The sequence below is a fragment of the Nuphar pumila genome, chromosome 7 (assembly GCF_984573655.1).
Source record: "Nuphar pumila chromosome 7, dmNupPumi1.hap1.1, whole genome shotgun sequence".
In the NCBI taxonomy this organism is placed as follows: Eukaryota; Viridiplantae; Streptophyta; class Magnoliopsida; order Nymphaeales; family Nymphaeaceae; genus Nuphar; species Nuphar pumila.
This window is the reverse complement of record NC_143255.1, coordinates 34926057-34953724: the sequence shown is the minus strand read 5'-3', so window position 1 is coordinate 34953724 and position 27668 is coordinate 34926057. Positions and strand designations below refer to the sequence as shown.

Here is a 27668-nt window from a genome sequence, read left to right as displayed (position 1 = left end):
CATTCGGATAGACTATTAACATTTGGGGTCATATGAAAAGAAGCACCAGAATCTAAAAGCCAAGGAAAGTTACCTGGACCGGAGAAAGATGCAACTGCCGCTCCAGTTGAGGCTTCGGTTGAGGAGGATACCCCTTTGAGAAGAGGTTGAAGGATTTCCATCAGTTGAGCCATAGACACAGGTGCATCTTGATCTTTTGACTCAAATTCAACAGATGCAACTCTTTTTCTTCTCTTCTTTTTAACTTTGGACATTGAGGCCTATAGTGCCCCGGTTCATGACAATGATGACAAATAACTTTTCTTTTATCAAAGTCGCCGTTTTGCCTTCTAAAATGAGGCGGCTTGTAAGTACGAGTATGATTCTCCGGTCTAGATACAACTAAAACGGAGTCATCATCAACTTTTGGAGTACTTTTTTTAAGTCTATTTTCCTCCATAGTGAGCTCTTCTATAGTATCAACAATAAAAGGAATTTTTCCACGATGTAAAAGGGCCGATTTGGTGGATTCAAACTCCGGCCTTAGACCATTCACAAATTGATAGAAATGTTCCATATCGAGTTGCTTTTGGCGAAGCTCGATGTCTTCGGCACAATGCCATTTGGGCTCAAGAAGAGCCAACTCTTCCCAAAGTTCGGACAACTCATTATAATATTCTCGAATAGTTTTATCTTTTTGAGTCATTGTCCGAACTTTATCTTGTAAATTGCATACATGTGCAATATCTTTAGGGAATACATGTTTTTGAGGTATTCCCAAGCCTTATCGGCATGCTCAAACTTAGCTAGACTAGAGCATTTTTTAATGTCTATGCTATTGATGAGCCATGACATAATTTTTGCATGCCCTATCCTCCATTCTTTCCATTTCTTTTCATAAGTGGCTAACGCCTTACTCTTCTCTTCTTCCGTTAGAGGAACCTCTTTATCACCCTCTTTCTAGGTAAGAGATAGTTTAGGTTCCAAATCGGAACCATCCACTATACCCCATAAACCTTTTCCCCAAATGTGGTGCTTCATAATCGAAGCCCACATTACATAGTTAGTATCATTTAGCTTCATAGGAATGATGGTGATCTTATCATTGTCATCCATCTTTTACAAGGGTAAGAGAGGAATAAATATGAGGAGAGAGAGAGAAAAATAAAAAGAAAAGAAAAAGAGTAGACAAAGGAATAAGAGAGGATACAAAACCAAAATTTTTTGTAGCACAAGTTCGCCTTTCTTCAAACAAATCTTCTTGAGCCACGAACAAGGTAATGAAACACCTTTTGTAAATGTGGCATGAAAATCGAGGCGGAAGCACTTCAAGATCTAAGGATTTCGTAGCTCTGATACCATGTAATGAAATGGTGGTCTTCAACAAATGCACAAATAACTCACAAACAAGTGTCTATTGGAGACACTACAAGCATGACCCTTGAAAGGGTATAAAAGGAAGAACACTTGAAAAATAAATAATACTTTATTCATGAACAAAATGCTTAAGAAGCATAATTATTTACATTGAAGGGGTTCACCCCTATATATACAAAAAAGTGGGAGAGAGAGGAGAGCTCATTTTGAGCTCTCCAAAAGAGACGTTGGATTCCAACGTCTCTTAATATAGCGGTTGGACTACAGTCCAACAACATTTATTATTATAGCTGTTGGACTATAGTCCAACAACATTTATTATAGCTGTTGGACTACAGTCCAACAGCTATTTGCACAGTCAAGTTCCAACAGGAACTTGACTGGATCAAATATCTAGTTTCTATTGAACTAGATGCTAAAAAAGAAAATAAAGAAAAATAAAAAGAGAAAATAATAAAAGAAAATATAATAATATTAAATAATATATATATATATATATATTACAGTTTACATTTTAACACTCTCCTTCAAACTTACGGTACAATGAGTGAAAGTTTGTCTAAGAGGAAGTGAAATCTGGGAGCAGCGAGAGGCTTGGTGAAGAAGTGTGCTAATTGATATTCTGATGTAACATATGGCAGATCAATGGTTCCATTTAAGTATTCCTCTCTGACATAGTGACAATCCATCTCAATGTGTTTAGTGCGCTCATGGAATGTCCGGTTGCTTGCAATGTAGATCGCACTTTTGTTGTCACAGCACATCTTTGAAGCTTGCGTTGCTTTAGCTCCCATATCTGCTAGCAATCGTCTGAGCCAAACAACCTCCATAGTGGTGGTTGCCGTGGCTATGTATTCAGCTTCGGTGGAGGAAAGAGAGACTTTCTGTTGCTTTTTGCACCTCCACGAAATTAAGGTTTCACCTAAGGAACACACAAAACCCAGTAGTTGAGTGTCTATTATTGGGATCACCTCCCCAGTCAACATCAGTATATGCAATTAAATTTAATGAAGATGAAGCAGACAAGAAGAGTCCTCGTGAAAGAGAGGATTTTAAGTATCTAATAATACGCAAAATCGCTCCCATGTGCACGGAGGTGGGAGCATGCTGAAACTGACTGACTGTATGAACCGCATGAGTTATATCTGGCCTAGTAATGGAAAGATAAGAAAGCGCTCCAACAAGCTGTCTATAAGGAGTAGGATCATCAATAAAGTTCTCCATCATCAATTTTCATTTTAACATTGACAACTTCTGGAGTGTCTACTTTCTTATCATCTGTAATTCCAGACCTGGAAACGATATCAAGAGCAAATTTAGATTGAGATATCAAATACCCCCGAGGGGAATAAGCAACTTCAATGCCTAAAAAATATCTTAATAAACCTAAGTCAGTCATTTCAAAGTGAGTTTTAAGGGAAAAAAAAGTGCCCCATGCAAATCTCGGCTGATACTCTAGTTCTCATATTTTAGTAGCCTAAATAGTATAGAATTTTACAAATATTGGAAAAATATCATCAATTAAAAAATAAAAATACATAAAATTATGCAAAAAATATAAAATACTATATTTTAGTAATAAAAAAATTAAAGAACTGGTAAAAAAAATTTAAAAAGTAAAAGTATTAAAAGGATTAATAAAGGAAACATATTTAAAATAAAAAAAGAATATTAAAAATACTAAATATGAACATCACATAGTCATATATGACATTGTTATTGCAAAAATATTGCTATATTATCGATCACATTGTGATATTTTAAATTTTTGGTGTTTTGAAAATCTTGCAATATAATAGATTCAAATATGATTTTATTTTATGCAATAATATCACGATATTTTCCAAACATTGGTGATGTATGTGACAATTATATATAAATATTTGCATGTATAACTTTGTATACGTGATGGCTGTTATTTAATATGATATCTTACTAGCACTCTACATGCATCATGAGTGCCTTTATATGAAGTTTTGAGTTTGAATGATTTTAACCAATTAAACTGCTATAACTATGGAGTTGAGTCATGATAACATGGTTATGTTTTATATCATCCATTGAGAATTAGTAGGTTACCATGTTGTGAATCTAATGCTGAAGTATCAATTTCATGATCGTGATCGATCATCATCATCCACAAGCTTTATCCAAGTCCCAACTACATAGGCTTCATGTAGAATGGTATTCTAAACTTATGTTGAAGATAAAATCATTCTTGGGGTATGTAAGATCTTATCACACCCTTGATTTCAAAAATTCAAGTACAATGCATCATATTATGTTTGTTTAATAACTGTCAAAGAGCAGTTGCAAGTTGTGTACTTCTCCGCTGACCCATATATTAGTTAGTCTGTCATTCATTCAGTATGGTGGAAAGTGGGGACTACGACACATACAACATGGAGTATGTTAAATGGTTTTGAGATGTTTTTTTTGTGTTTTGGAATATCTAAGATGGTTATATAATGGTGTTAAATTATATTACCGAAATCTTGTAACCTTATATATTTTATATATATAAAGGATGATGCATATACATATATGATATATATGTATATGTATCTATCCATTTATATATATAAAATATATATTTTTCATTATTTTAGTCATAGGGGTAGTTAAGTCATTTCCTCAATTTTATGCACATTCATTTTTGTGAATGTGTTTGTATTTTTCTTTCCTTTTTTATTTTTATTTTTGTTTTTTTTTTATTTTGTATCAAAAGGTACCTTGGGGGCCCACACAAATAGACGTTGGGCACCTCCAACGATCACATTTGTGACCGTTGGAGGGGCTCCTCCGTCTATGAGTGGAGCCCCTCCAAGGCCCCTCTTTGTGTCTTATAAATAGGGGTTCTCCCCTTGTAATTCCTCATGGCTTTGGGTCAAAGCCCAAGTATTCAATAAAGATTATATTCTTTTTTTTAGTGCATTTGTGAGATTGATTGGTTTGTGCACAAGTGTTCTTATTGTGCATGTGTGCGTTTGTCCTTCATCAAGAATATTGGGTCTTGATTATAGTATCTTGTTGGAGATACTTTCACATGGTATCAGAGCAAGGTTGAAGAAAGAAGATTGTGTCGATTCTCTCATTTTATCGGTGCCTCAAAAAATGTGCCCTCAAATTTTTGACGATTGGCGTGGATTCTTTTATTCATCCAATATTTTAGAAGCCTCTTCTATCAAGAAAAATCTAAATCTCTATTGTGGTACGTACCTTTTTCCCTTGTTTCTCCTCTCTAATGGGTGAAAAAGATTCCCATTTCTCTCTCGGTTTTAAACTTAATGACTCCAATTATCACGTTTGGGCCGGAAACATGGAGGCTCATATTAAAGGAAAAGAGCTTTGGGGTTATGTTCAAGGCTCGATTCCGGAACTGGAGCCTAAAATCACTTTGATGGAGAGAGGAGAAATAAAGATCCTTGAAGGAGAAGAAAGAGCCTAGGCACTTGAAGATTATAATAAGAATCATGAAGAATGGGAGATGAGAAACTTTAAAATTCTCTCATGGATTTTCTCATCCGTTGAGAAAAGGATTAATGCCAACATTATAAAGTTCAAGAAAGCTTCTCAAGCGTGAGAATATCTTAAAAAAATGTACACTTTAAGGGATTTGTCCCACAAATATTACCTTCAACAAAGGGCCTTGACCCTTCAACAAAACAAAATGACTATTAAAGAGTATTTTGCGGAGTTGTCTTTCATTTGGGGTGAGCTTGCCATATTTGAGCCCAAATGGAGCAGAGAAACTATTGAGCTTAGGCATAAACAATTAGAGGAAGATCATTTTTTTTAATTTCTTGAATGGGCTTAGGCCCGAATTTGAACAAATTCGGTCTTCTCTTCTATCCGCCTTCACTTCCCCCTCTCTTGAAGACTTAATTACTAAACTAAGTGGGGGAAGAGACTCGTATGGGTATAAGCAAGAATAACCTGAGTGTTCTAGCAACACCCTCCAATAATGAAGAAAATGAAGGTGTTAATGTCGTTTCAAGACTGGGGAGCAACTTAAGGACCTACAAGCCTCCCCATTTCAAGAATCAAAACCAAAGTTCAAGTGGTCAAGGTAGAAAGAAGGATTATAGCAAGCTTGTGTACCACTTTTATAAGGAACCAGGGCACATCAAGCCTATTTGCCCAAAGTGGAAGAAGTTGCTAGCTATGGCTACCACATCCCAACCTCAAAAGGAAGAGTGCTCGTCATCTTCTAATGGAGCTATCTCACTACAACAAATTGTGGATGCACTTCAACTTCTTCTTAAGGGGGCTATTTCCAGAGTCGCTATGTCAACCTCTTCTCCTCCCGGTAAGACCTCGTGGCTTTTAGATTCCGGTGCTTCATTTCACATGTCCCCAAATATTAGTTCTTTTTCAAAATATTCAAACAGTCTTTCTCCATCCACAGATGAAACATCTTTTGAAGTAAAAGGAATTGGAAATTTTGAAAAACAAGGGTTCTTTATTCCAAAAATTAGATTTATACCCAAATTAAACTTAAATTTGCTTTGAGTTTCTCAACTCTCGGATCATGGGTGTGATATAAAATTTTTATCTAACAAATGTTGGATACAGGATCACCAATCCGAGAGGTTAATTGGGGAAGGCTCTAGGAAATGCGATCTTTACTATGTTGATTCCCTTCAAATTCCAAAGAACCCATTTTGTAATGTTGTCCAACAAAAGGATATTAATATATGGCATAAGAGACTTAGACATCCAAATGTTGTAAAAATTTCTCACTTACCTTTTGTTAAAAATCTATGTAAAAGTGATTTCACTTATAACGATTGTACTCTTGGGAAAATCAAAAAATTACCTTTTGGTCAAAGATTTATGTTTACAACAAGACCTTTTGAAATTGTACATTCGAATGTATGGGGACCGACACCTGTTTTATCAAAAGGGGGCTTTGCATATTATGTCATTTTTGTTGATGACTACACGAGATATTGTTGGATATTTTTTCTTAAGCACAAATATGAAGTTTTTTCGACTTTTAAAACCTATCATATGATGATTAAAAATCAATTTAATGGAAATCTAAAAATTTTTAGAACTGACTCTGGTGGAGAATACCTTCAAGTGAATTCAAAACTTATCTTGAAATCATGGTATTCTCCACCAAAGATCCTGTCCAAAACCCCCTCAACAAAATGGATTAGTCGAAAGAAAGCATAGGCACATAATAGAGACAACTCGAACTCTACTTATTTCTCAAAACATCCCAAAAGGTTTTTGGGCCAAAGCTGCCTTAGCGTCTGTTTATCTGATAAATCGGCTACCTTCTAAAAATTTGAACAATATCTCGCATTCTGAAATGATGTATAGCAAAGAACCCGACTATAGTCGGTTGAGAATTTTCGGTTGCAAATGTGTTGTCCTTACTGACAAGAACGACAAGCTTTCTTCGAAAGCCATTGCATGTGCCTTTCTTGGATATTCGGAAACCCAAAAAGGGTTTCGATGTTATGATATCAAAAATAACAAGTTATATGTTTCCAGAAATGTGAGTTTTCTGGAAAATGTTAGCAGTTTTGAGAGGAGTGAACCTTATAAAGAAAACATGGATTACTCCTTTCTTTTTGAGTTGTTGGCACAAATGATGATAGTGATGATGAACTCACTCATAATGATGCTAATGATAAAGAAGATGAAGAAAATATTTCCTTCCATCCACCTATTTTCCAACATAGTAATGAAGGGGCATCGAGAGATCCTATAACATATACTCATAGAGACAGGAACGGTTTTAGAAGTGCAATTGAAAAATACAGTGAACCTAGTGGTCCCACTTCAATAAATGAAGAAAACCTACGAAGAACTGAGAGGAATAAAAATGTGCCTTCTAGGTTCATCTCATATGATTCCTTTACACCTAAATATAGAGCTTGTCTTAGCGCGATTCACTCCTATGTAGAGCCTAGAAACTTTGAAGAAACCAAAAAGAATGATGAATGGTTAAAAGCCATGGAATGTGAGCTTATGGCTCTCAATAGGGCAAAAACTTGGGAATTCTAAGATATTTCTAAAGGTAAGAAAACAATAGGGTGTAGATGGGTATTTAAGGTAAAAACTAAGAGCGACGGATCTCTTGAGAGATATAAAGCTTGGCTAGTCTCTAAGGGATATAGTCAAGGATACGTGATTGACTATAAAGAAACATTTGCCCCTATAGCCCGAATGGTCATTGTCAGATGCCTCATCACTGTTACCTCAATTAACAAATGAAACATCTATCAAATGGATGTCAAAAATGCCTTTTTAAATGGTGATCTGAATGAAGAGGTATATATGGATGCTCCGCCTGGAATGGAGACTCCCCAAGGGAAAGTGCTTCGTCTTCGAAAAGCACTGTATGGTTTAAAACAATCCCCCAAGGCCTAGTATGATAGATTTAATTCTATAATGTTAGAAAATGGTTTCTCATACTGACACTGCTCTGTTTGTTAGAAAAACCAATGCAGGAATAATTATTTTGTTTTTGTATGTGGATGATATGCTAATAACTGGAAGTGATACTAAAGGAGTTAAAAACATAAAATCAATCTTAAAGGATAAATTTGAAATGTCTGATTTGAGATTTCTAACCTATTTTTTGGGTATTGAAGTAACATACTCTCATAGAGGGTATTTTTTATCTCAAACTAAGCTTGCCTCTGAGATTCTTGACAGATCAAGTATTACTGATGATAAATTGTGAAACTCCTGCTATAATAGGAGCTAAAATGAAAATTGATGATGGCATTCCTCTTTCTGATCTCATTCTCTACAGGCAGCTTGTGGAGTCACTGATGTATCTGAGTATTACTAGATCAAATATTTCTCATGCAGTTCATAATGCAAGCCAGTTTCTGCATGCACCAACATCTATTCATATGAGTGTCATTATCATCAGATACATAAATGGTACATTAAATAAGGGAGTATTCTTATCATCTTCTTCTGAATTGAAATTGATTGCCTATACTAACTCTGACTGGGGAAGTGACTCAAATAACCGTCACTCCACCATTGGTTTTTGTGTATTTTTAGGAGACTCGCTGATCTCATGGAGATGTAAGAAGCAGCAGAAAGTGTTGTTATCCTCTACCGAAGTTGAATATCGAGTCATGACAACAACTACCATGAAAATTGTGTGGATTCATCAGCTATTAGAAGATATGGGGATTAATGTAGAAGGGCCCACCAAGCTCTGCTGTGATAACAAGAGTGCAATTTATATTGCAAAAAATCACACATTTCATGAGCATACCAAACACATTGAGATGGACTGTCACTATATTCGTGAAGCATATCTGAAAGGGGTCATTGATCTTCCATATGTAACTTCAGAATATCAGTTGACAGACTTCTTCACCAAAGCGTTGTGTGCTCCGCGCTTCAACTTTTTTCTTGGCAAACTCTCGGTCATCTTGCCCTAAGTTTGAGGAGGGGTGTTAAATTATATTACCGAAATCTTGTAACCTTATATATTTTATATATATAAAGGATGATACATATACATATATGATATATATGTATATGTATCTATCCATTTATATATATAAAATATATATTTTTCATTATTTTAGTCATAGGGGTAGTTTAGTCATTTCTTCAATTTTACGCACATTCATTTTCGTGAATGTGTTTGTATTTTTCTTTCCTTTATTTTTTATTTTTGTTTTTGTTTTTTTTATTTTGTACCAAAAGGTACCTTGGGGGGCCCACTCAAATAGACGATGGGCCCCTGCAACGGTCACATTTGTGACCGTTGAAGGGGCTCCAACGTCTACCAGTGGAGCCCATCCAAGGACCCTCTTTGTGTCTTATAAATAGGGGTTCTCCCCTTGTAATTCCTCATGGCTTTGGGTCAAAGCCCAAGTATTCAATAAAGATTATATTCTTTCTTTTAGTGCATTTGTGAAATTGATTGGTTTGTGCCTTTGTGCACAAGTGTTCTAAGTGTTCTTATTGTGCATGTGTGCGTTTGTCCTTCATCAAGAATATTGGGTCTTGATTATAGTATCTTGTTGGAGATACTTTCACAAATGGCTGTGAAAAATTATATGAAATCTTATATTTTTGTATAAGGATTTGATTTTTGTGCATCTACATGCATACAAGCTTATCATGTATCAAAAGAATATCTGGCTGCAGTGCCTCTGTATAGTTAAATTGATATTGGTTACTTCATGGAAGATAGGCATAAATCAATTGTTTTTCTTTCTTGAAGTATGGAGCTACACGCTTGGAAGTGGACATTGATGGGTCTATTGCATACCCTGAACAACAAATTGATTCGAGAGAAAATGGTAAATGGATCCTTTTTTTGGTTATGACTTGTCTTTGTCCTTTGTTCTACTTGATATGGTTTCTCTCCATCCAAATGGTTGTTGAACTATAAGCTTTAGAATGAATTTCTGATCAATTTTAGACTCTTTGTGTCCTTTACTTGTAATCATGCTGTTAGACCTTTTGATATATGCAGGCAATGAAAGGCATAATCTCCCTGAGCCACTTACTGTGGAAGAAGAGCAACTTATACGCATATTTTATGAACAAAAAATACAAGAAGTTTGTGGAGCCTTTGGATTTCCTCACAAAATTCAGGTTGGCAATGGATTTCCTGTAGCATAGTTTATTCATACGCAAACGCTTATCCTTCATCTCTCAATTGTTTGCAGGCAACAGCCATTATATATTTTAAAAGGTTTTATTTGCAGTGGTCAGTGATGGAGCATGACCCGAAACACATAATGTAAGACTAAGATTTAGTTTTTTCTTTTCACAAATTTAAGTGTGTTTTATTATAGTTCTGGCTGCTGTGGCCTTGCTGCTCATTGCCATTCAAACAACTTGATGCCATGAAAATAGTAACTGGAGTGGAAGCCTAACCTACCAAGCCATGAAGTTTGGGTTTCTGTGGATATGATATTGGGCTTTCTGTGCTTTGTGCTATGTCCAATTAATAGTTTAGCTTTGGATGTTACTTGAGTTGGCTTCATTGTTATGTCCTCAAAGGTCATCATAGTTGTTTTATTATCTTATCTGCATGTTCTAAAGCGGTTCTAGTTTTGTTCTTAGGGATGACAGTTTATATAACTTATCAGTTTAAAATTTAAATGACGGGTACTTGCGTTGGCCTCCTAATGCACTGTTGTAAATTTAATCTTCTAATAAAATTATGGTGAAACTAGATCTTACATGACATTGGAGCAAAGTTCATAAGGCTCTCGTTGGGATCCTATTCCTTTCAAATTGTCCAAGTTCAACTAATCATTTGTGTTTTTCTTTTTTGAAAGAATGGAGAATTTGACTGATAATTTATGTTTGATTTCATATTTTGGATAGTTATTCATAATTTTAAATTTCTTTTACATATTTTTGCGGCAGTGTAACATGGGTACTTCCAGAAGGGTGTCATACCCATGTCCAGACATGTTGACACTGTCTCCATTCTTGAATTGATTGATATTCACACACATCTGGAAAAAAGAATTACCCAGACATTAATGATATTCTTGAATTGATTAATCAATTAATTTTAAATTCTTGAATTGATTGATATTCATATGAAAAAAGAAATTGTTCCCTAGCAGGAGATTGTTGTTGGACATATCATACAATTCACTTTGGATCCCATCGGAGATAATGCCCCTCCAAAACCTTGAAAACATATAGCCCGAGAGCTTATCCCATAAAATGAATTGCAAATGCAGTTGATGTGGAACACACTTCCTCAATGACAATGAACTACATTATGTAAAATTGTCTTCAATGAGACAATACACATTCAAGCACTAAACCCTCACAAGAGATGTGCACAAAGGCACTCAAAGAACACTGAACTAATATGCACAAAGGCATAAAACAATACAAACACGTACAAAGGCATGAAATGCCACAATATATTAGAAATAAGAAAAGCTTGAGCTCACAAGCTTGAGAGAACAAAGAGAGAGAGCCCCTATTTATAGGGGATTACATTGGAGACCTTAGAGGGGCTCCAATGTAGTCGTTGGAGCCCCTCCAACAGTCACAAATGTGACAATTGGAGGGGTCCAATGTCTACATTGGGCCCCCCAAGGTGGAATAAATAAAAAAGAAAAGAAAAGAAAAGAATAAAAAACAAAAAGAAAAAGATAAAAGAAAAGAAAAACAAATTACGATCATATTCCAAATGGAATATGCGTAAAAAGTGGAATTACAGAAATACCCTTTTCGGGTATTATAAGCTAAATAAATATATATATATATATATAGAGGTACATTTACATATATACATAGTATATATGTATCTCTCTCTCTCTATATATATACAACGAAAGATAGGATTACATTTTAACACCCCCCCTCAAACTTACGGTGTGATGACCGCAAGTTTGCCAAGAAGAAAATGAAATATAGGCGAACAAAGTGCCTTAGTGAAGAAGTCAGCCAGTTGGTACTCAGACGTCACGTAAGGGAGGTCAATAACCTTCTTCAATTATTCTTCCCTGACATAGTGGCAGTCGATCTCGATATGCTTCGTGCGCTCATGAAAAGTGTGATTCTTGGCAATATAAATTGCACTTTTTTTGTCACTGCATAACTTCGTTGGCTCTTTAATATAAACTCTCATATCTTCTAAAAGACGCTGAATCTATACAATTTCGATGGTTGTGGATGCCATGACTCTATATTTAGCTTCAGTGGAGGACAAAGAAACTTTCTGTTGCTTCTTACACTTCCAAAAGACTAATGATTCTCCTAAAAGACATAAACACCAGTGGTGGAGTGACGATTATTAGGGTCACCTCCCTAATCAGAGTCAGTATAAGCAATTAAATTTAATTCTGAAGATAAGGACAAAAAACTCCCTTATTTGCAGTTTTCTTTAAGTACCTGATGATGCGAAGAACTACACTCATGTGAACCGATGTAGGAGCATGTTGGAAATGGCTGGCAATGTGGATCACATGTGATATATTAGGCCTGGTGATGCTAAGATACATTAGTGAGTCTAGCAGTTGCCTGTAAGGAGTAGGATCTGTCAGAGGAATCCCGTCATCAATCTTTATTTTTTAGCCCACTATTTCAGGAGTTTCACAAATTTTGTCATCTGAGATTCCTGATCTGTCAATAATCTCACAAGCAAGTTTAGTTTGAGATAAAAAATAACCACGTTGAGAATAAGCAACCTCAATCCCCAAGAAATATGTCAGAAAACCTAAGTTTGGCATTTCAAATTTCAAAGTCAAGACAGATTTAATGTTCTTGACTCCTTTGACATCATCACCTGTTATTAACATATCATCAACATATAATAATAATAATATAACAGTACCTGCATCAGATATTTTGGTAAATAATGCAGTATCTATATAACATGAAGAAAAATCATTTTCTAACATTATATTGTTAAATCTGTCATACCAGGCTTTAGGAGCTTGTTTCAATCTATAAAGAGCTTTTCGAAGACGAAAAACTTTATCTTTAGGAATTTTCATACCTAGTGGAGCATTCATATAAACTTCTTCATTAAAGTCATCCTTTAAAAAAATATTTTTAACATCCATTTGAAAAATATTTCATTTTTTAATAGACGCAATAGTGATAAGACATCTGACTGTAACCATCCGTGCTACAGGTGCAAATGTCTCTTCATAGTCGATTCTATATTCTTGACCATACCCTTTCGTGACTAAGCAAACTTTATACCTCTCAAGAGATCCGTCACTCTTAGTCTTAACTTTAAACACCCAACGACAACCTATAGTTTTCTTTCCAAATGATAGAGTTTGAAATTTTCATGTGTTAGCTTTCCTAAGAGCTTTGAGTTCATTTTCCATAGCTTCTTGCCATTCTACGCATTTTTTAGCTTCCTCAAAATTCCTTGGTTTGATCCTCTGGGATTCTGTGTGGGAATAGAATCACTATATTGCTCAATTGCACTCCTAAAAGTACTTCTATCTCTACGTGAATAGGTTATAGGATCATTTAATGCCCTATCTTCTTGAACACTAGGTGAGTTGAAGTCATTAATGTCTACTTCATTATCACTATCGTGGTTTGATGATATTTCATCATCACTATACATATCATCATTACTAGATAGTAGGTCAAATAAAAAAGAGTACATATTTTCGGGATGAGAGTCATTTTTTTCAAAGCCACTTTCATTTTCCAAAAATGTCACATTTCTTGAAACATATAACTTATCATTTTTAGAATCATAACAACGAAATCCTTTTTGAGTCTCGGAATAGCCAAGAAAGGCACAAGGAATAGCTTTAGGTGAAAGTTTATCATTTTTATCCGTAAGGACAAAGCATTTGCAACCAAAAAATCGCAGCCTGTTATAAGCAGGTTCCTTTTTATATAATATTTCAAGGGAAGAGATTTTATCCAAATTTATGGATGGTAGACGATTGATAAGGTAAACAGATGCAAGAGCCGCCTCAGCCCAAATTGTTTTTGGAATATTTTGAGATATGAGAAGAGTTCGAGTGGTTTCAATGATATCACTATGTTTTCTTTCGACAACCCATTTTGTTGGGGGTTTTAGGACATGACTTTTGATGAGCAATACCATTATCTTCAAGATACTTTTTGAATTCATTGGAGAGATACTCTCCTCCGGAATCGGTTCTAAATATCTTTAGATTGCTATTAAATTGATTCTTAATCATCACATGATATGATATAAAATATGAAAAAACTTCATGCTTATGTCTGAGAAAATATATCCAAGAGTACCTAGAAAAGTCATCCACAAAGATCACATAATAGACAAATCTTCCCTTTGAAACAACAGGTGCTGGTCCCCAAACATCCGAATGAACAATTTCAAAAGGTTTAGAAGTAAACATGGATCTTTGCTCAAAAAGCATACTTCTCATTTTTTCAAGAATACAGTCATTACAAAGAGAAAGTATTTTACAAAGATTTTTTAGCAAAATGTAAATAGGATAACTTGGTGATATTGGGATGACTAAGTCTTTTGTGCCAAACATTTATATCTTTATGTTGGGCAACATTACAAAAAGAATTTTTAGGAATTTGAAGAGAGTCCATATAGTATAAGTCTCCTTCTCTAGAGCCTTCCCCAATCAACTTCCCGGACCGTCGATCCTGTATTAAACATTTATCAGAGGAAAATTTAATATCATATCCATGGTCCGAGAGTTGAAAAACGGAGAGAAGGTTCAAGTTCAATTTTGGTATAAATCTAATTTTAGGAATAAAAAAATCTTAAGTTTCAAAATTCTCAACGCCTTTAATTTCAAGAGAAGTGTCATCCACAGTAGAAACAAAAGATGGAAATATATTTTTTGAATATTCGAAAAGAGAAAGCATATTTGGAGACATATGAAATGATGCACCTGAGTCCAAAAGTCAAGAAGTTTTACCTGGAGGGGAAAAAGTAGACACGACGGCTCTCGAGATGGCTCCCTTGAGAAGAGGTTGAAGCGCCTCCACACTTTGATTTAGGGAAAGAGATCCATTTGAAGAATTCTCCTCCTTTTGCGGTTGAGAAGTGGTGGCCATGGCTAACAATTTCTTTCACTTGGGACAGACAGGTTTGATATGCCTTGTTTTTTTACAAAAATGGCAAATAATTTTGCTATAATCATTTTTTCCACCTTGTCCATCATTACTTCCTTGATTTTGATTTTTAAAATAAGGGGGGCGATAAGCTCTTAAATTATTTTTGGGCTTCGACACCGCATTGACCCCATCATTTTCTTCGGAATTTGATGAAACCACAAACACATTTGACCTTTGCTTACTTATACCCATACGAGTCTCTTCTCCACTTAGTTTGGTGAGAACATCCTCAAGAGAAGGAGGAGTAAAAGAGGACAAGAGAGAAGACCTTATTTGCTCAAAATCGGGCCTTAGCCCATTCAAAAAATTGAAGAATCGATCTTCTTCCAATTGTTTATGACGAAGTTTAATCGCCTCTCCACTTCATTTTGGTTCGAGCATAACAAGCTCGTCCCAAATGAAAGAAAGTTTGGCAAAATATTTTTTAATGGTCATTTCGCTTTGAACAAGAGTTAGGGCTTTCTTTTGAAGATAATATTTATGAGAAGTCCCTTGAGGTATACATTTTCTCAAGATACTCCCATGCTTGAGAGACCTTTTTGAATTTGATAATATTTGCGTTGATTTTTGTCTCAACGGATGAAAAAATTCAAGACAATATTTTGAAATTTTTCATTTCCCATTCATCATGCTTCTTAGAATATTCTTCAAGAGCTTTGGTTCTTTCCTCCCCTTCAAGGATCTTAATTTCACCTTTCTCCATTAAGGTGATTTTGGGTTTCGGTTCCGGGATTGTGCCTTGTACATAACCCCAAAGACCTTTTCCTTTTATGTGAGCCTTCATATTTCCGGCCCAAACGTGATAGTTGAAACCATTGAGTTTAAATCCAGGAGACAAATGAGACTCTTTTTCACCCATTAGAGAGGAAAGAAGGAAGAATAAATACGTACCACAAGTAGACTTTTAAGTCTTACTTGTCGTAGAGCTCTTCTAAAATATTGAAGGAAGAGAAACCCCCACTCCAATCTTCAAGAAGCCAATGGCACATTTTTCGAGGCACCCGAAAAATGAAGAATCACATGATCTTCAATCTTTAACCAAACTCTGATACCATGTAAAATTGTCTTCAATGAGACAATACACATACAAGTACTAAACCCTCACAAGAGATGTGCACAAAGGCACTCAAAGAACACTTGAACTAATATGCACAAAGGCATAAAACAATACGAACATGCACAAAGGCATGAAATGCCACAATATATTAGAAATAAAAAAAAAACTTGAGCTCACAAGCTTGAGAGAACAAAAAGAGAGATCCCCTATTTATAAGGGATTACATTTGAGACCTTGGAGGGGCTCCAATGTAGTCGTTGGAGCCCCTCCAACGGTCATAAATGTGACCATTGGAGGGGTCCAACGTCTACATTGTGCCCCCCAAGGTAGAATAAATAAAATAAAAAAAGAAAAGAATAAAAAACAAAAAGAAAAAGATAAAAGAAAAGAAAAATAAATTACAATCATATTCCAAATGGAATATGCGTAAAAAGTAGAATTACAGAAATAACCTTTTCGGGTATTATAAGCTAAATAAATATAGAGAGAGAGGTACATATACATAGTATATATGTATCTCTCTCTCTCTCTCTCTCTCTCTCTCTCTCTCTCTCTCTATATATATATATATATATATATATATATATATATATATATATATATATATATACACAATGAAAGATAGGATTACATTTTAACACATTCTTCACATTCATATGGCATGGATGTCACTCAGCTGTATTGAGCTTGCATATTTCCATTGGTAGAAACTAGAAAGCTTTTTTGTTTTCCATTGTTTCTTTTAATTGTAACCTACTCCAGAGTGCTTCTAATTCTATGAGGTATGCTTCTTTTATGTAACTTGAATTCTTGTCCACATATCTGGGCGCTATAATTTTGTTTATGGTAAAGGCTTGCTTTCTTTCTTTTCTTTGCCTTTTTTATTTTGCTATATAAATGATAAAGAAAAAGCGGAAAATTTATTTGAGCCTTTTACATTTCAGTTGTTTTATGACCGGTCATCCCGGTACTTTTTTTCTTTAATCTTTTTCTACCATGGGTAGATCTATTAGCTATTGATATGATCTTATACCATGAAATATTTCAGTATTTAGGGCTCTTGAGCATGCCTCAGAGTTCTAACACTTAGAAATTGGAGAAACATGGAGTGTTCCACCATATTGTAGGGTTGCAGGACACAAGGTTTTCAAATTCATGCTTGAACATGGTTAGCAATGATTTCTCTTTTGATAATCGGGATGAGACTAGCCCCCCCTATGGGATTCAAACCCGAGAACTCAGTTAAGATGGGGCAACTGTATCCTGTCTAGCTATTATCAACCACTAACCTGTCCATGAACTTCTCTTATTTTTCATGGCTTACTTGGTATAGCTTTCAGCCACTGAAGTCATTTATGATGTCATTACTTTTAGTTTGAAATATACTAAAATAAGAATAATATATTGTACTGTCAAAATGCATAATCTAATTGATTTCTTAACAGGTTAATTTGAATAGAATTGTTTAGTCATGCATGGGTATCAATTAGCACAAGTGCCTATATGTGTCTATTGTAAATAAATAATTTATGGAGCTCATTCATCGTGTGCCAAGAATGAGACAATTCTAGGTCTTCCCACTTTCCTTATTTAAGTTTTATAAACTTGTATGATCTTTGAAACCTATAATGGAAATTTAAAGATAAAGCAAATATTTATGACCTCCAAGGTTGGTTTACTTTGTGTGATTTGTATGTTTGATTCTTTTGTGCAGGCTAACTTGCGTATATGCATCGTGCAAAGTAGAAGAATTTCATGTATCTGCAGAGGAGCTTGGCAAAGGAATTCAGCAAGATCATCAAGTGATTCTTAACAATGAAATGATAGTTCTGCAGGCAAGGTCATACTGAATTTATCATTTCATGTGTTTTTTAAGCTCGCTGCATGGGTTTCCTTTCTCATTCAATCAATTTAATGCTCACCAGAGTTTGGGATTTGATCTTATTGTGTATGCACCATATCGCTCCATTGACGGCTTTGTTGAAGACATGGAGGTTAGCAGCAACCGCACTGTTGTTATTCAAGTTTGTATCCAACTGAATATTCCATTCCTTGATTTTGAGTCTTCCAGACCTGCTATCATGCAAATTAAAAAATTGCTCTTAGTAATCAATTAAGTACTTGGTAAGTCGGCACTGATTAAGGTGGGCACTCATGTCACCCACTTAACTAGATAAAAAACCTTTCTGTTACTCAATCCTATCTCATAAATGTGTTCAGCATGGTTATTTTGCTAGGGATCACACCTTTGATTATGGTTTCTGAACTAAACTCATGATTTTTTGAGTTGTAAAATTTTGATACATTGTAGGCCATTGGTTTTTTAAGCCCTTAAAAATCTTTCTTACACAACAATCACATGATTCAAAACTTGTTTTTTGTTAAAGAAACCATGTAGATTACATATTTAGGGGCCTTTTGACCATCTCATCATCTGATTGGATGGTCCAAGGTTGGTGCACACCTTTCAATTTATAACTAATTAATTATTTTTTTCTGTGGCTGATTGTATGTGCAATCTAGTAGCAAAAATGTTTTTTAATATTTAATATTTTATATTTTTTAAGTAGATCAAACCCTATAGATGTGATCTACGTGGTTTGTTTAGTATGAGATGCTTCGAGTCATGTGTTTGCAACATGTAAGCAGGATTTTCAAGGGCTTAAAAAATCAACAGCCTACAGTATACCAATTTTCATGACTCAACAAAACCTGGTTTTTACATCGAAAACGCATGATTCAATGTGTGATTCCTAACAAACAAACCATCTATGAGGTCACATTAAGCTGATTCAACTTCTATGATTTCCCAACTAGATTGCACATATAGTTAATTGTGGTTTTATATATATATATATATATATATATATATATATATATATATATATATATATATATATATCAGTGTTGTAAAAAGTGTGTCTCGCCTTGAGGCGCACGTGCATAGTGCAAAAGGCCTGAGGTGTGTGCCTCATAGGCCTTGAAGCACGCTTTTTGAAGCAAGGCACGCCTTAGGCTGAGGCGCACACCTCAGCCTACTTGGGTCAAATGGAGGTCAAAGCTCTCATTTGACCTAAATATGATAGTAAAAGAAAAAAAAAGAATGGGGGAGACCCCCGATGGGTTAGGACACTCCCCCCACCACCACCAGGTACGTACCTGTTTCTCTCCTTTTATTCTCTTCTTTCTTCTTCTTTTATTCTCTTCTTTCTTCTTCTTCTTCCCTCCTTCCTTTTCTTCTTCTTCTTCTTTTTCTTCTTCATCTTCTTTCGTATATTTCAAATTGTTTATTGTTACTTTCAGTTTGTGTTATTATTTGCAAATATGCATGACTGTGTGTGTACATGTACTTAGACGGTTATATCATGGAAAGTAAAAAACTGATATTTTCGGTATTTATTTGAGATTTTTTATTTTTTATTGGTTGTTGCTTTGTCAATAAAGCATTTTATTTATTTATTTATATTTTTAGATATTTTTAAATTTTTAAAAATGTATTTTTGAGGCTTACGCTTTACGCCTTGAGGCTTATGCCTCGCTTCATATTCTGGTGAGCGCTTTGCTATGTGTCAATGCTTTTCGCAACATTGATATATATATACACACACACACACACAGAGAGAGAGGGAGAGAGAGAGAGAGAGAGAGAGAGAGAGAGAGAGAGAGAGAGAGAGAGAGAGAGTATATGCTACCCTATGCAATGATTTCTAGTAATGGTGATGATGGATACTGGTGGGTTTGGTACCTTTTTTTAAGAGCATCACTTGCTCTACCAATATTCATCCTTCATGCAGAGGAAACTGATGAGGACATATTCTCTCTTTTTGTGGGTACCCTTGGCACCGGTAGATATGTCAACTCTATGCTTGGTTTGACCAAATGAAACTTAGTCCAATGGCCTGCATCTTTTTTGTGTAGGGTGGCATTGGTCATGGTGGTTAACATTATCCTACTAGTTTCAGAAAATACTAGTGTATCTTGAACATGATATACTCCAATTTATGAAAACATTTTCCATACATAAAATGCAAAATTAAACTGAATAAAAGAACATATATTATGTCTGTGTTATGCACACACAAACACACACACACACACACACTATATATATATATATATATATATATATATATATATATATATATATATATATATATATATATATATATATATATATGCGTGTGTATGTTTGTATATAATATGTATTTGCATGAAAAGCAATTTTTAATTACTGATATCAACTATCAAAACAAATATCAAGATCATTAAGAAATGCAAACTTGATGCTGACCACAGAATTACAAAAGAATAGAAATGAACTACAAAATGAACAATTAAGATTATAGACGAATAAAACCATCCAAATTGAGTTGATTGTGCCCAACACATGCTTAAGCATGTTGAAGTATCACGGTGTTTGTGTTGTCCTGTCAACGCAGATAAGTTGTATTGTATGGTGTGTCCATGTGAGATAGGTTCAAAGATTCCACAATATTATCTTTTTCCGTCTATACAAGCTAAGTACATATTTGAGATGGAAACTAAATAAAAAGAGGATATTTACATGTATTTGTCCTCCATGTCCGTGTTAAGCATCACCTTTTTAGGCAATCAATTATGAACCTTATACATGATCTTACATATTTCATATGGTCATTAATTTGGTTTGTTGTTTAAAACTTGTCATGCACTGTTGTCATATGTAAACAGACCAAATTCCACTTGTATTCCTCAACTAATTGAGTGTTTTATTGTTGCATATTATGTCCTAGATACATGTTATCAATGTGTTCTTTTTTTTTAAAAGGCAAGCTTGGGGATAGCCCCAGAGTGATTCAACAAGATCACTCGATTGTGATAGTGCAACTTACCATCCTGCTATCTCATTCCACCTCACACAGATGTGATTCAGTATCTATACGTTATAAGATCTTTTATGTCTTCTTGGAACTTTGTTTATTAAAATTCCTTTGAAACTATCATAGAATGTTTTTCCTTGAATGTTTTTAATCAATCTATGGTGCATATGGGGGCTCTTTTTTGCTTTTTCAAGTGCCTAGTTAACATATTTGTACCCACCTCAGAGTCTTAAAGAGTCTAGAACTTTTTTTAATGATCATATATTGTTAGTTTTTTTAATTCTTTGTACTTATTTGATTTTTGATATGTATGACTTTAGCTTTGATGCTTATCTTTGTTTTTCATTGTTTATAAGGAATTCTGCCAAGCAAAGAATGGTCAGCAGAAGATTAAGGTAATCATGCATCATCATCACCACAGTTGTCATCAAGCCTTGTCCCATTTATGTGATGCTCTAAATTGCATGGGCATACATACTGTACAGGATAGATACACCCTTCAAACTAGTTTTAGGGGATATTATGTCAGATCTAGACTGTTTAAGACCCATATTGTAACATATCTTATGATACGTTACACTTTTTATAACTATGATCTAAATCATTGTCGCCGATATTTTGAAAATATCGCACTGTTATCTAAATTTTCAGCTAAGCTGATAATATTGGCAAAATATCGCGATATTATCACGATATGTTTGTGTGTGTGTTTTTAATTTCTTATTTTTATATATTTTAAGTTCATCTTTTCTATTTTTTGGTTTCTATTGTATTTTAAAAACTTTTTAAACTTGTTTCTTTATATTTTTGCAAGAAAAATAATAGAAAACCTATTGTTTTCCTATCTTTCTTATTATTATTTCATATTTTTTCAATTTTTAGAGCTTCCGAGATTTTTTTGAGAAAATCACTTTTTGAAAATATCTCTGAGAAATTACCTTGAACAATAAAGGTGATTATGATCTAAATACAAAAATGAATAGTTCAGATAAAGCTTTATTGGAAAACCCTACACAGTATCATCAGTTGACTGGTGCAACTATTACAAGACCAGATATCACTCATGCTGCTCATATTGTTAGTCAGTTTCAACATGCCTCAGCTATTGTTCACATGATTGCAGTTCTTGTCTAAATTCTATTGCTAAAGGACTCTTGCACTCTATTCATCCTCTAGATTTATATGCCTATTGATCCAAATTGATGATGAAATACTGCAGACAAAGACTCAACAACTGGCTTCTGTGTATTTTTAAGAGATTCTCCTATCTCATGGCAATACAAAAACATAAAGTATCACTTTCATCACCAGAAGCTGAATATAGGGCTATGACCACTGCAACTATTGAATTAGTATGGTTAAGAGAGTGTTTCTTACTCTACCATAATAACTTTTTTATTCCAATAAAAAATGATCAATATTGCTATCAGTCAAACATTTCATGAACTAAGTCACGCGAACTCGGCTAAAAGGTCGACGCACCCGCGTCAACATGCCCCGACACAGGTGCGGCTTCGAACACGGTCAACTAAGTGTCAGACTCAGTCAACGCACTGGGGCATATCCCGTCTACATTTTGGACTCGGTCAACTTTGACAAAGTCTATTTTTGTCCATTTATTAAAATTAATTTGGACTCGGGTCGGTTCGGATCCGGACCCGAGCCGGATCCAAGACGGTATCACACTCACAAGCTTCTTTATGTGTTATATTTTGATAAGTTTGTGTTGTTACTTCAATAGAATTATTTTTTTATTTTTGCTTTAAAATTTACAATCTTATTATATATATATATAGCCGTGTCCCCGTGTCCAAAATTTTTTAAATTGCTCCGCATCTGTGTCGCACTCGTACCCGCACCCATGTGACATAGTGCATGAATGAATAAGACATATTGAAGTTGATTGTCATTATATGAGTGAAGAATATCTTGGAGGAGTCATTTTGTTATCATATGTTTCTTCTAAGTTCGAGCTTGCTGACATTTTCACCAAGTCCCTTCCATATCCAAGATTTGGTTTCTTGATAAATTCTCAGGGCATGTTTGGAAGCAAAAAAAACTCTCATAGGAAAAAAAAATTGCCTATGAAAAGTTTTGATATGATCAACAACAACAACAACAACTACGCCTTCATCCCAAAACAATTGGGGTCGGCGATATGAACCAAAAAAGAAAAACATTCTGGGTCTTCCACATGAATCCTTCTCTAATCATTTCTATCCAATGTCATGTCCTTGGTGAGGTTCAAAGCATTCATATCCTTTCCTATCATCTCCATCCAAGTCTTCCTAGGCCTACCCCGAACTCGTTTAACTAATATATTTTCCCATTTCTCCATCCTTCTAACTGGAGCATCATTAGGCCTTCGCCGAATATGTCCAAACCACCGTAAACGATTCTCTCTCATCTTATTTTCAATGGGTGCAACGCCTACCTTCTTACGTATCTCGTTCCGAATCTTATCTTTTATTGTATTTCCACACATCCATCTAAGCATACGCATCTCAACTACACTCATTTTTTGAATATGATGTCTCTTGGCAGCCCAACATTCCGTACCATATAGTAAAGCGGGCCTAATAGTCGTCCTATAAAACTTTCCCTTCAACCGCAATGGCATTCTACGATCACACAACACTCCAGTTGCACTTTTCCATTTCATTCACCCAACCTTTATCTTATGATTTACATGTCCATCAATTTCTCCATACTTTTGAATGATAGATCCCAAATATTTGAAACAATCATCCACCGGTATTTCTTGCTCACCAAGCTTCACTACACTCCCATCACTACTTCGTTGCTTACTAAACCGACATTCCATATATTTTGTCTTACTCTTACTCAACTTAAAACCTCTTGCTTCCAATGTTTGTCTCCATAATTCTAACTTAGCATTAACCCCAGCTCTAGATTCATCAATCAAAACAATATCATCAGCAAACAACATACACCACAACACATTTTCTTGAATTGATCTCGTAAGCTCATCCATCACTATAGCAAATAGGAAAGGGCTTAAAGCAGATCCTTGACGTAACCCAACCATTATAGGAAAATTGGTTGTCACCCTCCACAAGTGCGGACATTGGTTACTACTCCTTCATACATATCTTTAATTATACTAATGTACTTGAGAGAAATACCTTTCTTCATCATTATCCACCAGAGAACGTCCCTAGGTACTCTATCGTATGCCTTCTCCAAATCAATAAAAACCATATGCAAAAATCTTTGTTCCTCTCTCTATATCTCTCAATCAATAAAAACCATATGCAAATCTTTGTTCCTCTCTCTATGTCTCTCAATCAATAAAAACCATATGAAAATCAATAAGTTTTGATATGATCATTTTTCTAAAATGAAAATTTTTCACTTGTTTGGGTAGCATGAGAAAAATAAAATGAAAAATCCTAAAAAAAGGAGGGGGGGGGGGGTGATGGAGCTTAGTGGGTGATGGTGGGAAATCATCCTGGAGTAGTGGTGGAGCTTCTTCGGCGCCGTTTTCCGGGAGGTAGGTGATGGTGGGTGGTGATGGATGGTGGGGAAGGCGGTTTTTCAGGAGGTGGGTGGTGATAGATGGTGGGGAGGGCAGTTTTTCGGGAGGTGGGTGGTGGAACTTCTCCGGTGCAATTTTTCGGGTGGTGGGTGATGGTGGGTAGTAGTAGTGGTGGTGAGATGGATGATGAAAAATCATGATTGCGGGGAGGGTGGTTTTTCGAGGGTGTGTAGCGGTGGTGGTGGTGAGATAGGTTAGATGGTGGGTGGTGGGGAGTGTAAATCACCATTTTCTCTTGGTAGAAAACATTCCGCCAACCTCCCATGGAAGAATGTTTCCTATAAAAAAGTATACTTTTTAGAAAAACTCTTTCAGCGAAAAAATCTCTTGTTTGGAAGGGTCGGAAAAACCATACGGATTTTTCAATTTGTATCACTTTTCCTACATCTTTCCCAATTCTCACTTCCAAACGTGCCCTAAGTGATACAACTATGAGTTCGAAAGGGAGTGTTAAATATATGGGCCCATTTATACTGGTGGGTCCAAACCCACTTGTGAGAACCAAATGCATGTGATGATACTATGTTTATTGTTTAGGTGTCCAGGTCTTTTGGGTATTAGGGTGGATTTTCATTCTTTATTTGTCAACAACAAACAACAACAACAACTACGCCTTCATCCCAAAACAATTGGGGTCAGCGATATGAACCAAAAAAGAAATTCATTTTGGGTCTTCCACATGAATCCTTTTCCTCCAATCATTTCTATCCAACGCCATGTCCTCGGTGAGGTTCAAAGCATTCATATCCTTTCCTATCATCTCCATCCAAGTCTTCCTAGGCCTACCCCGACCTCTTTTAACTAATATATTTTCCCATTTCTCCAACCTTCTAACTGGAGCATCATTAGGCCTTCGCCGAATATGTCCAAACCACCGTAAACGATTCTCTCGCATCTTATTTTCAATGGGTGCAACACCTACCTTCTTACGTATCTCTTCGTTCCGAATCTTATCTTTTATTGTATTTCCACACATCCATCTAAGCATCTGCATCTCAGCTACACTCATTTTTTGAATATGATGTCTCTTGGCATCCCAACATTCCGTACCATATAGTAAAGCGGGTCTAATAGTCGTCCTATAAAACTTTTCCTTCAACCGCAATGGCATTCTACGATCGCACAGCACTCCAGTAGCACTTTTCCATTTCATCCACCCAACCTTTATCCTATGATTTACATCTCCATCAATTTCTCCATACTTTTGAATGATGGATCCCAAATATTTGAAATAATCATTCACCGGTATATCTTGCTCACCAAGCTTCACTACACTCCCATCACTACTTCGTTGCTTACTAAACCGACATTCCATATATTCAGTCTTACTCTTACTCAACCTAAAACCTCTAGCTTCCAATGTCTGTCTCCATAATTCTAACTTAGCATTAACCCCAGCTCTAGACTCATCAATCAAAACAATATCATCAGCAAACAACATACACCACGGTACATTTTCTTGAATTGATCTCGTAAGCTCATCCATCACTATTGCAAATAGGAAAGGGCTTAAAGCAGATCCTTGATGTAACCCAACCGTTATCGGGAAATTGGTTGTCACCCCTCCACAAGTGCGGACATTGGTTACTACTCCTTCATACATATCTTTAATTATACTAATGTACTTGAGAGAAACACCTATCTTCATCATTGTCCACCAGAGAACGTCCCTAGGTACTCTATCGTATGCCTTCTCTAAATCAATAAAAACCATATGCAAATCTTTGTTCCTCTCTCTATATCTTTCAATAAGTTGTCTAAGAAATTATTTGTCATTACTGGATTTTTTTATTTGTCATTACTGGATTTTTTTGACCAAGTAATTATTGATATTCATAAGCTATTTTGTGTATTTTTTATCTTTTTGATGACCGTATAATGTAAAAGGGCATTTTTGTCCTTTTTGTTATTACTGTTGTAATATGGGTGCATAAAACCATTGATCCATAACATTTCTTTTCATTAAAAAAAATGTATTGCAACTTATCCTCTTCCATCCTCTCTCTCTCTCTCCGCGAAAATTGAATGTCTTCTGAAAGTGGTAGATGTTAAGTTTCCATAAATATTGAGGATATTTCCAGATTTTCCTGCTGTTCTGCTTTTCTTGACTTTTTTTTTTAAATTAAGTAGTGTAACTTTTTAATTTTGTGGGGATCTTTTGACAATTCTAACTTATTTTTAGTATTAGTGAAAAATATGGATAAATATAGTTCTTTGGGCTTTCAAAATTTCTACACCTAAAACAATTGTGAATATTTTTTCAAAATTTTCCCTGGGAAAATAATGGATTTTAGGATATCCAAGACCAGTATTAATATTGGTGACCGTGTATCCATTCACAAGCACATCCATGTATGCATGTGTGTGTGCGCGCTGTTAACTTATACTACATTTTTGCTAAATATGGTGCTAAGCGTGTGTTGAATATTTTCCTCTATCATTCATAGGATCTGAGGGATGCTGCAAGGTTGGAAATCGACAAAACAATGCTGACAGATGCACCCCTTCTATTCCCACCTGGGCAGGTGCGTCTCTCTTTTAGCAACATGCATTGTAAAACTAGTATTAGATGGCTAGTTTGCTGTTCATCAAATATGTAATTATTTTCTTTTTCTATAGTTGGCACTAGCTGCTTTGCATAGATCAAATGAGGTGCTCAAGGTTCTGGATTTCGAAAGGTTATAATCTTGTCATTTAATGATCTTGCAACTTATGATCTGTCCTGATTAGACGGATGAAAAGCTTATATTGTTTGCTGTCTTGTGGCCAAGCTTTTGCAGATACTTGCACAGCATTTGCTCTAGACAACATGAACATGCTAGTTACGAGCTGGAAGAGTCTCTTAGTGCCATTGAATCACTGGTAATGCATATCCTTTGATTCTAAACCAAGTGCCCTTGCCTCCTTCAAACATTATGGGAATTTGTTACCGTTCAGTTTCTTCTCTTTGCATGAGGTTCATTTACTCGTCCATTTATTTCATGGTTTCATCACTTCCAGTATCAGTCTGTCAATCAAGATGCGAGCTGAAACTAGTACGACTGTTGTGCAGGTGAAAGAAGCAAAAATCCCTGCAGCAAAGGATATGAGACGTATTGATAGGAAATTGAAATGCTGTTGGAATCCCAGTTTGCAAGACGAGTAATTTTCAAACTCTTGCTTAAAAATTCTGATACTCATCGTAATTCATGTAAAGGTTTGATTTACATCGCTTCTAGCATTTGCCTTATGCATCCCACAACTCATTTGTGCTTGGACTTGC

At 35.3% G+C, this 27668-nt stretch overlaps 1 protein-coding gene across 1 annotated transcript in view; it reads left to right on the top strand.

The window, feature by feature from the left end:
- CYCH;1 (cyclin H;1) overlaps nucleotides 1-27668 on the top strand; it is a 57094-nt gene that overhangs the window by 28759 nt on the left and 667 nt on the right. Inside the window, exons 3-12 of the mRNA XM_090014203.1 lie at nucleotides 9575-9653; nucleotides 9830-9951; nucleotides 10026-10099; nucleotides 17703-17823; nucleotides 17914-17982; nucleotides 21204-21242; nucleotides 26854-26931; nucleotides 27026-27084; nucleotides 27187-27268; nucleotides 27459-27547. Coding sequence (XP_089870329.1) covers nucleotides 9575-9653; nucleotides 9830-9951; nucleotides 10026-10099; nucleotides 17703-17823; nucleotides 17914-17982; nucleotides 21204-21242; nucleotides 26854-26931; nucleotides 27026-27084; nucleotides 27187-27268; nucleotides 27459-27547 — 812 coding nt within the window. The remainder of the gene's footprint in view (nucleotides 1-9574; nucleotides 9654-9829; nucleotides 9952-10025; nucleotides 10100-17702; nucleotides 17824-17913; nucleotides 17983-21203; nucleotides 21243-26853; nucleotides 26932-27025; nucleotides 27085-27186; nucleotides 27269-27458; nucleotides 27548-27668) is intronic.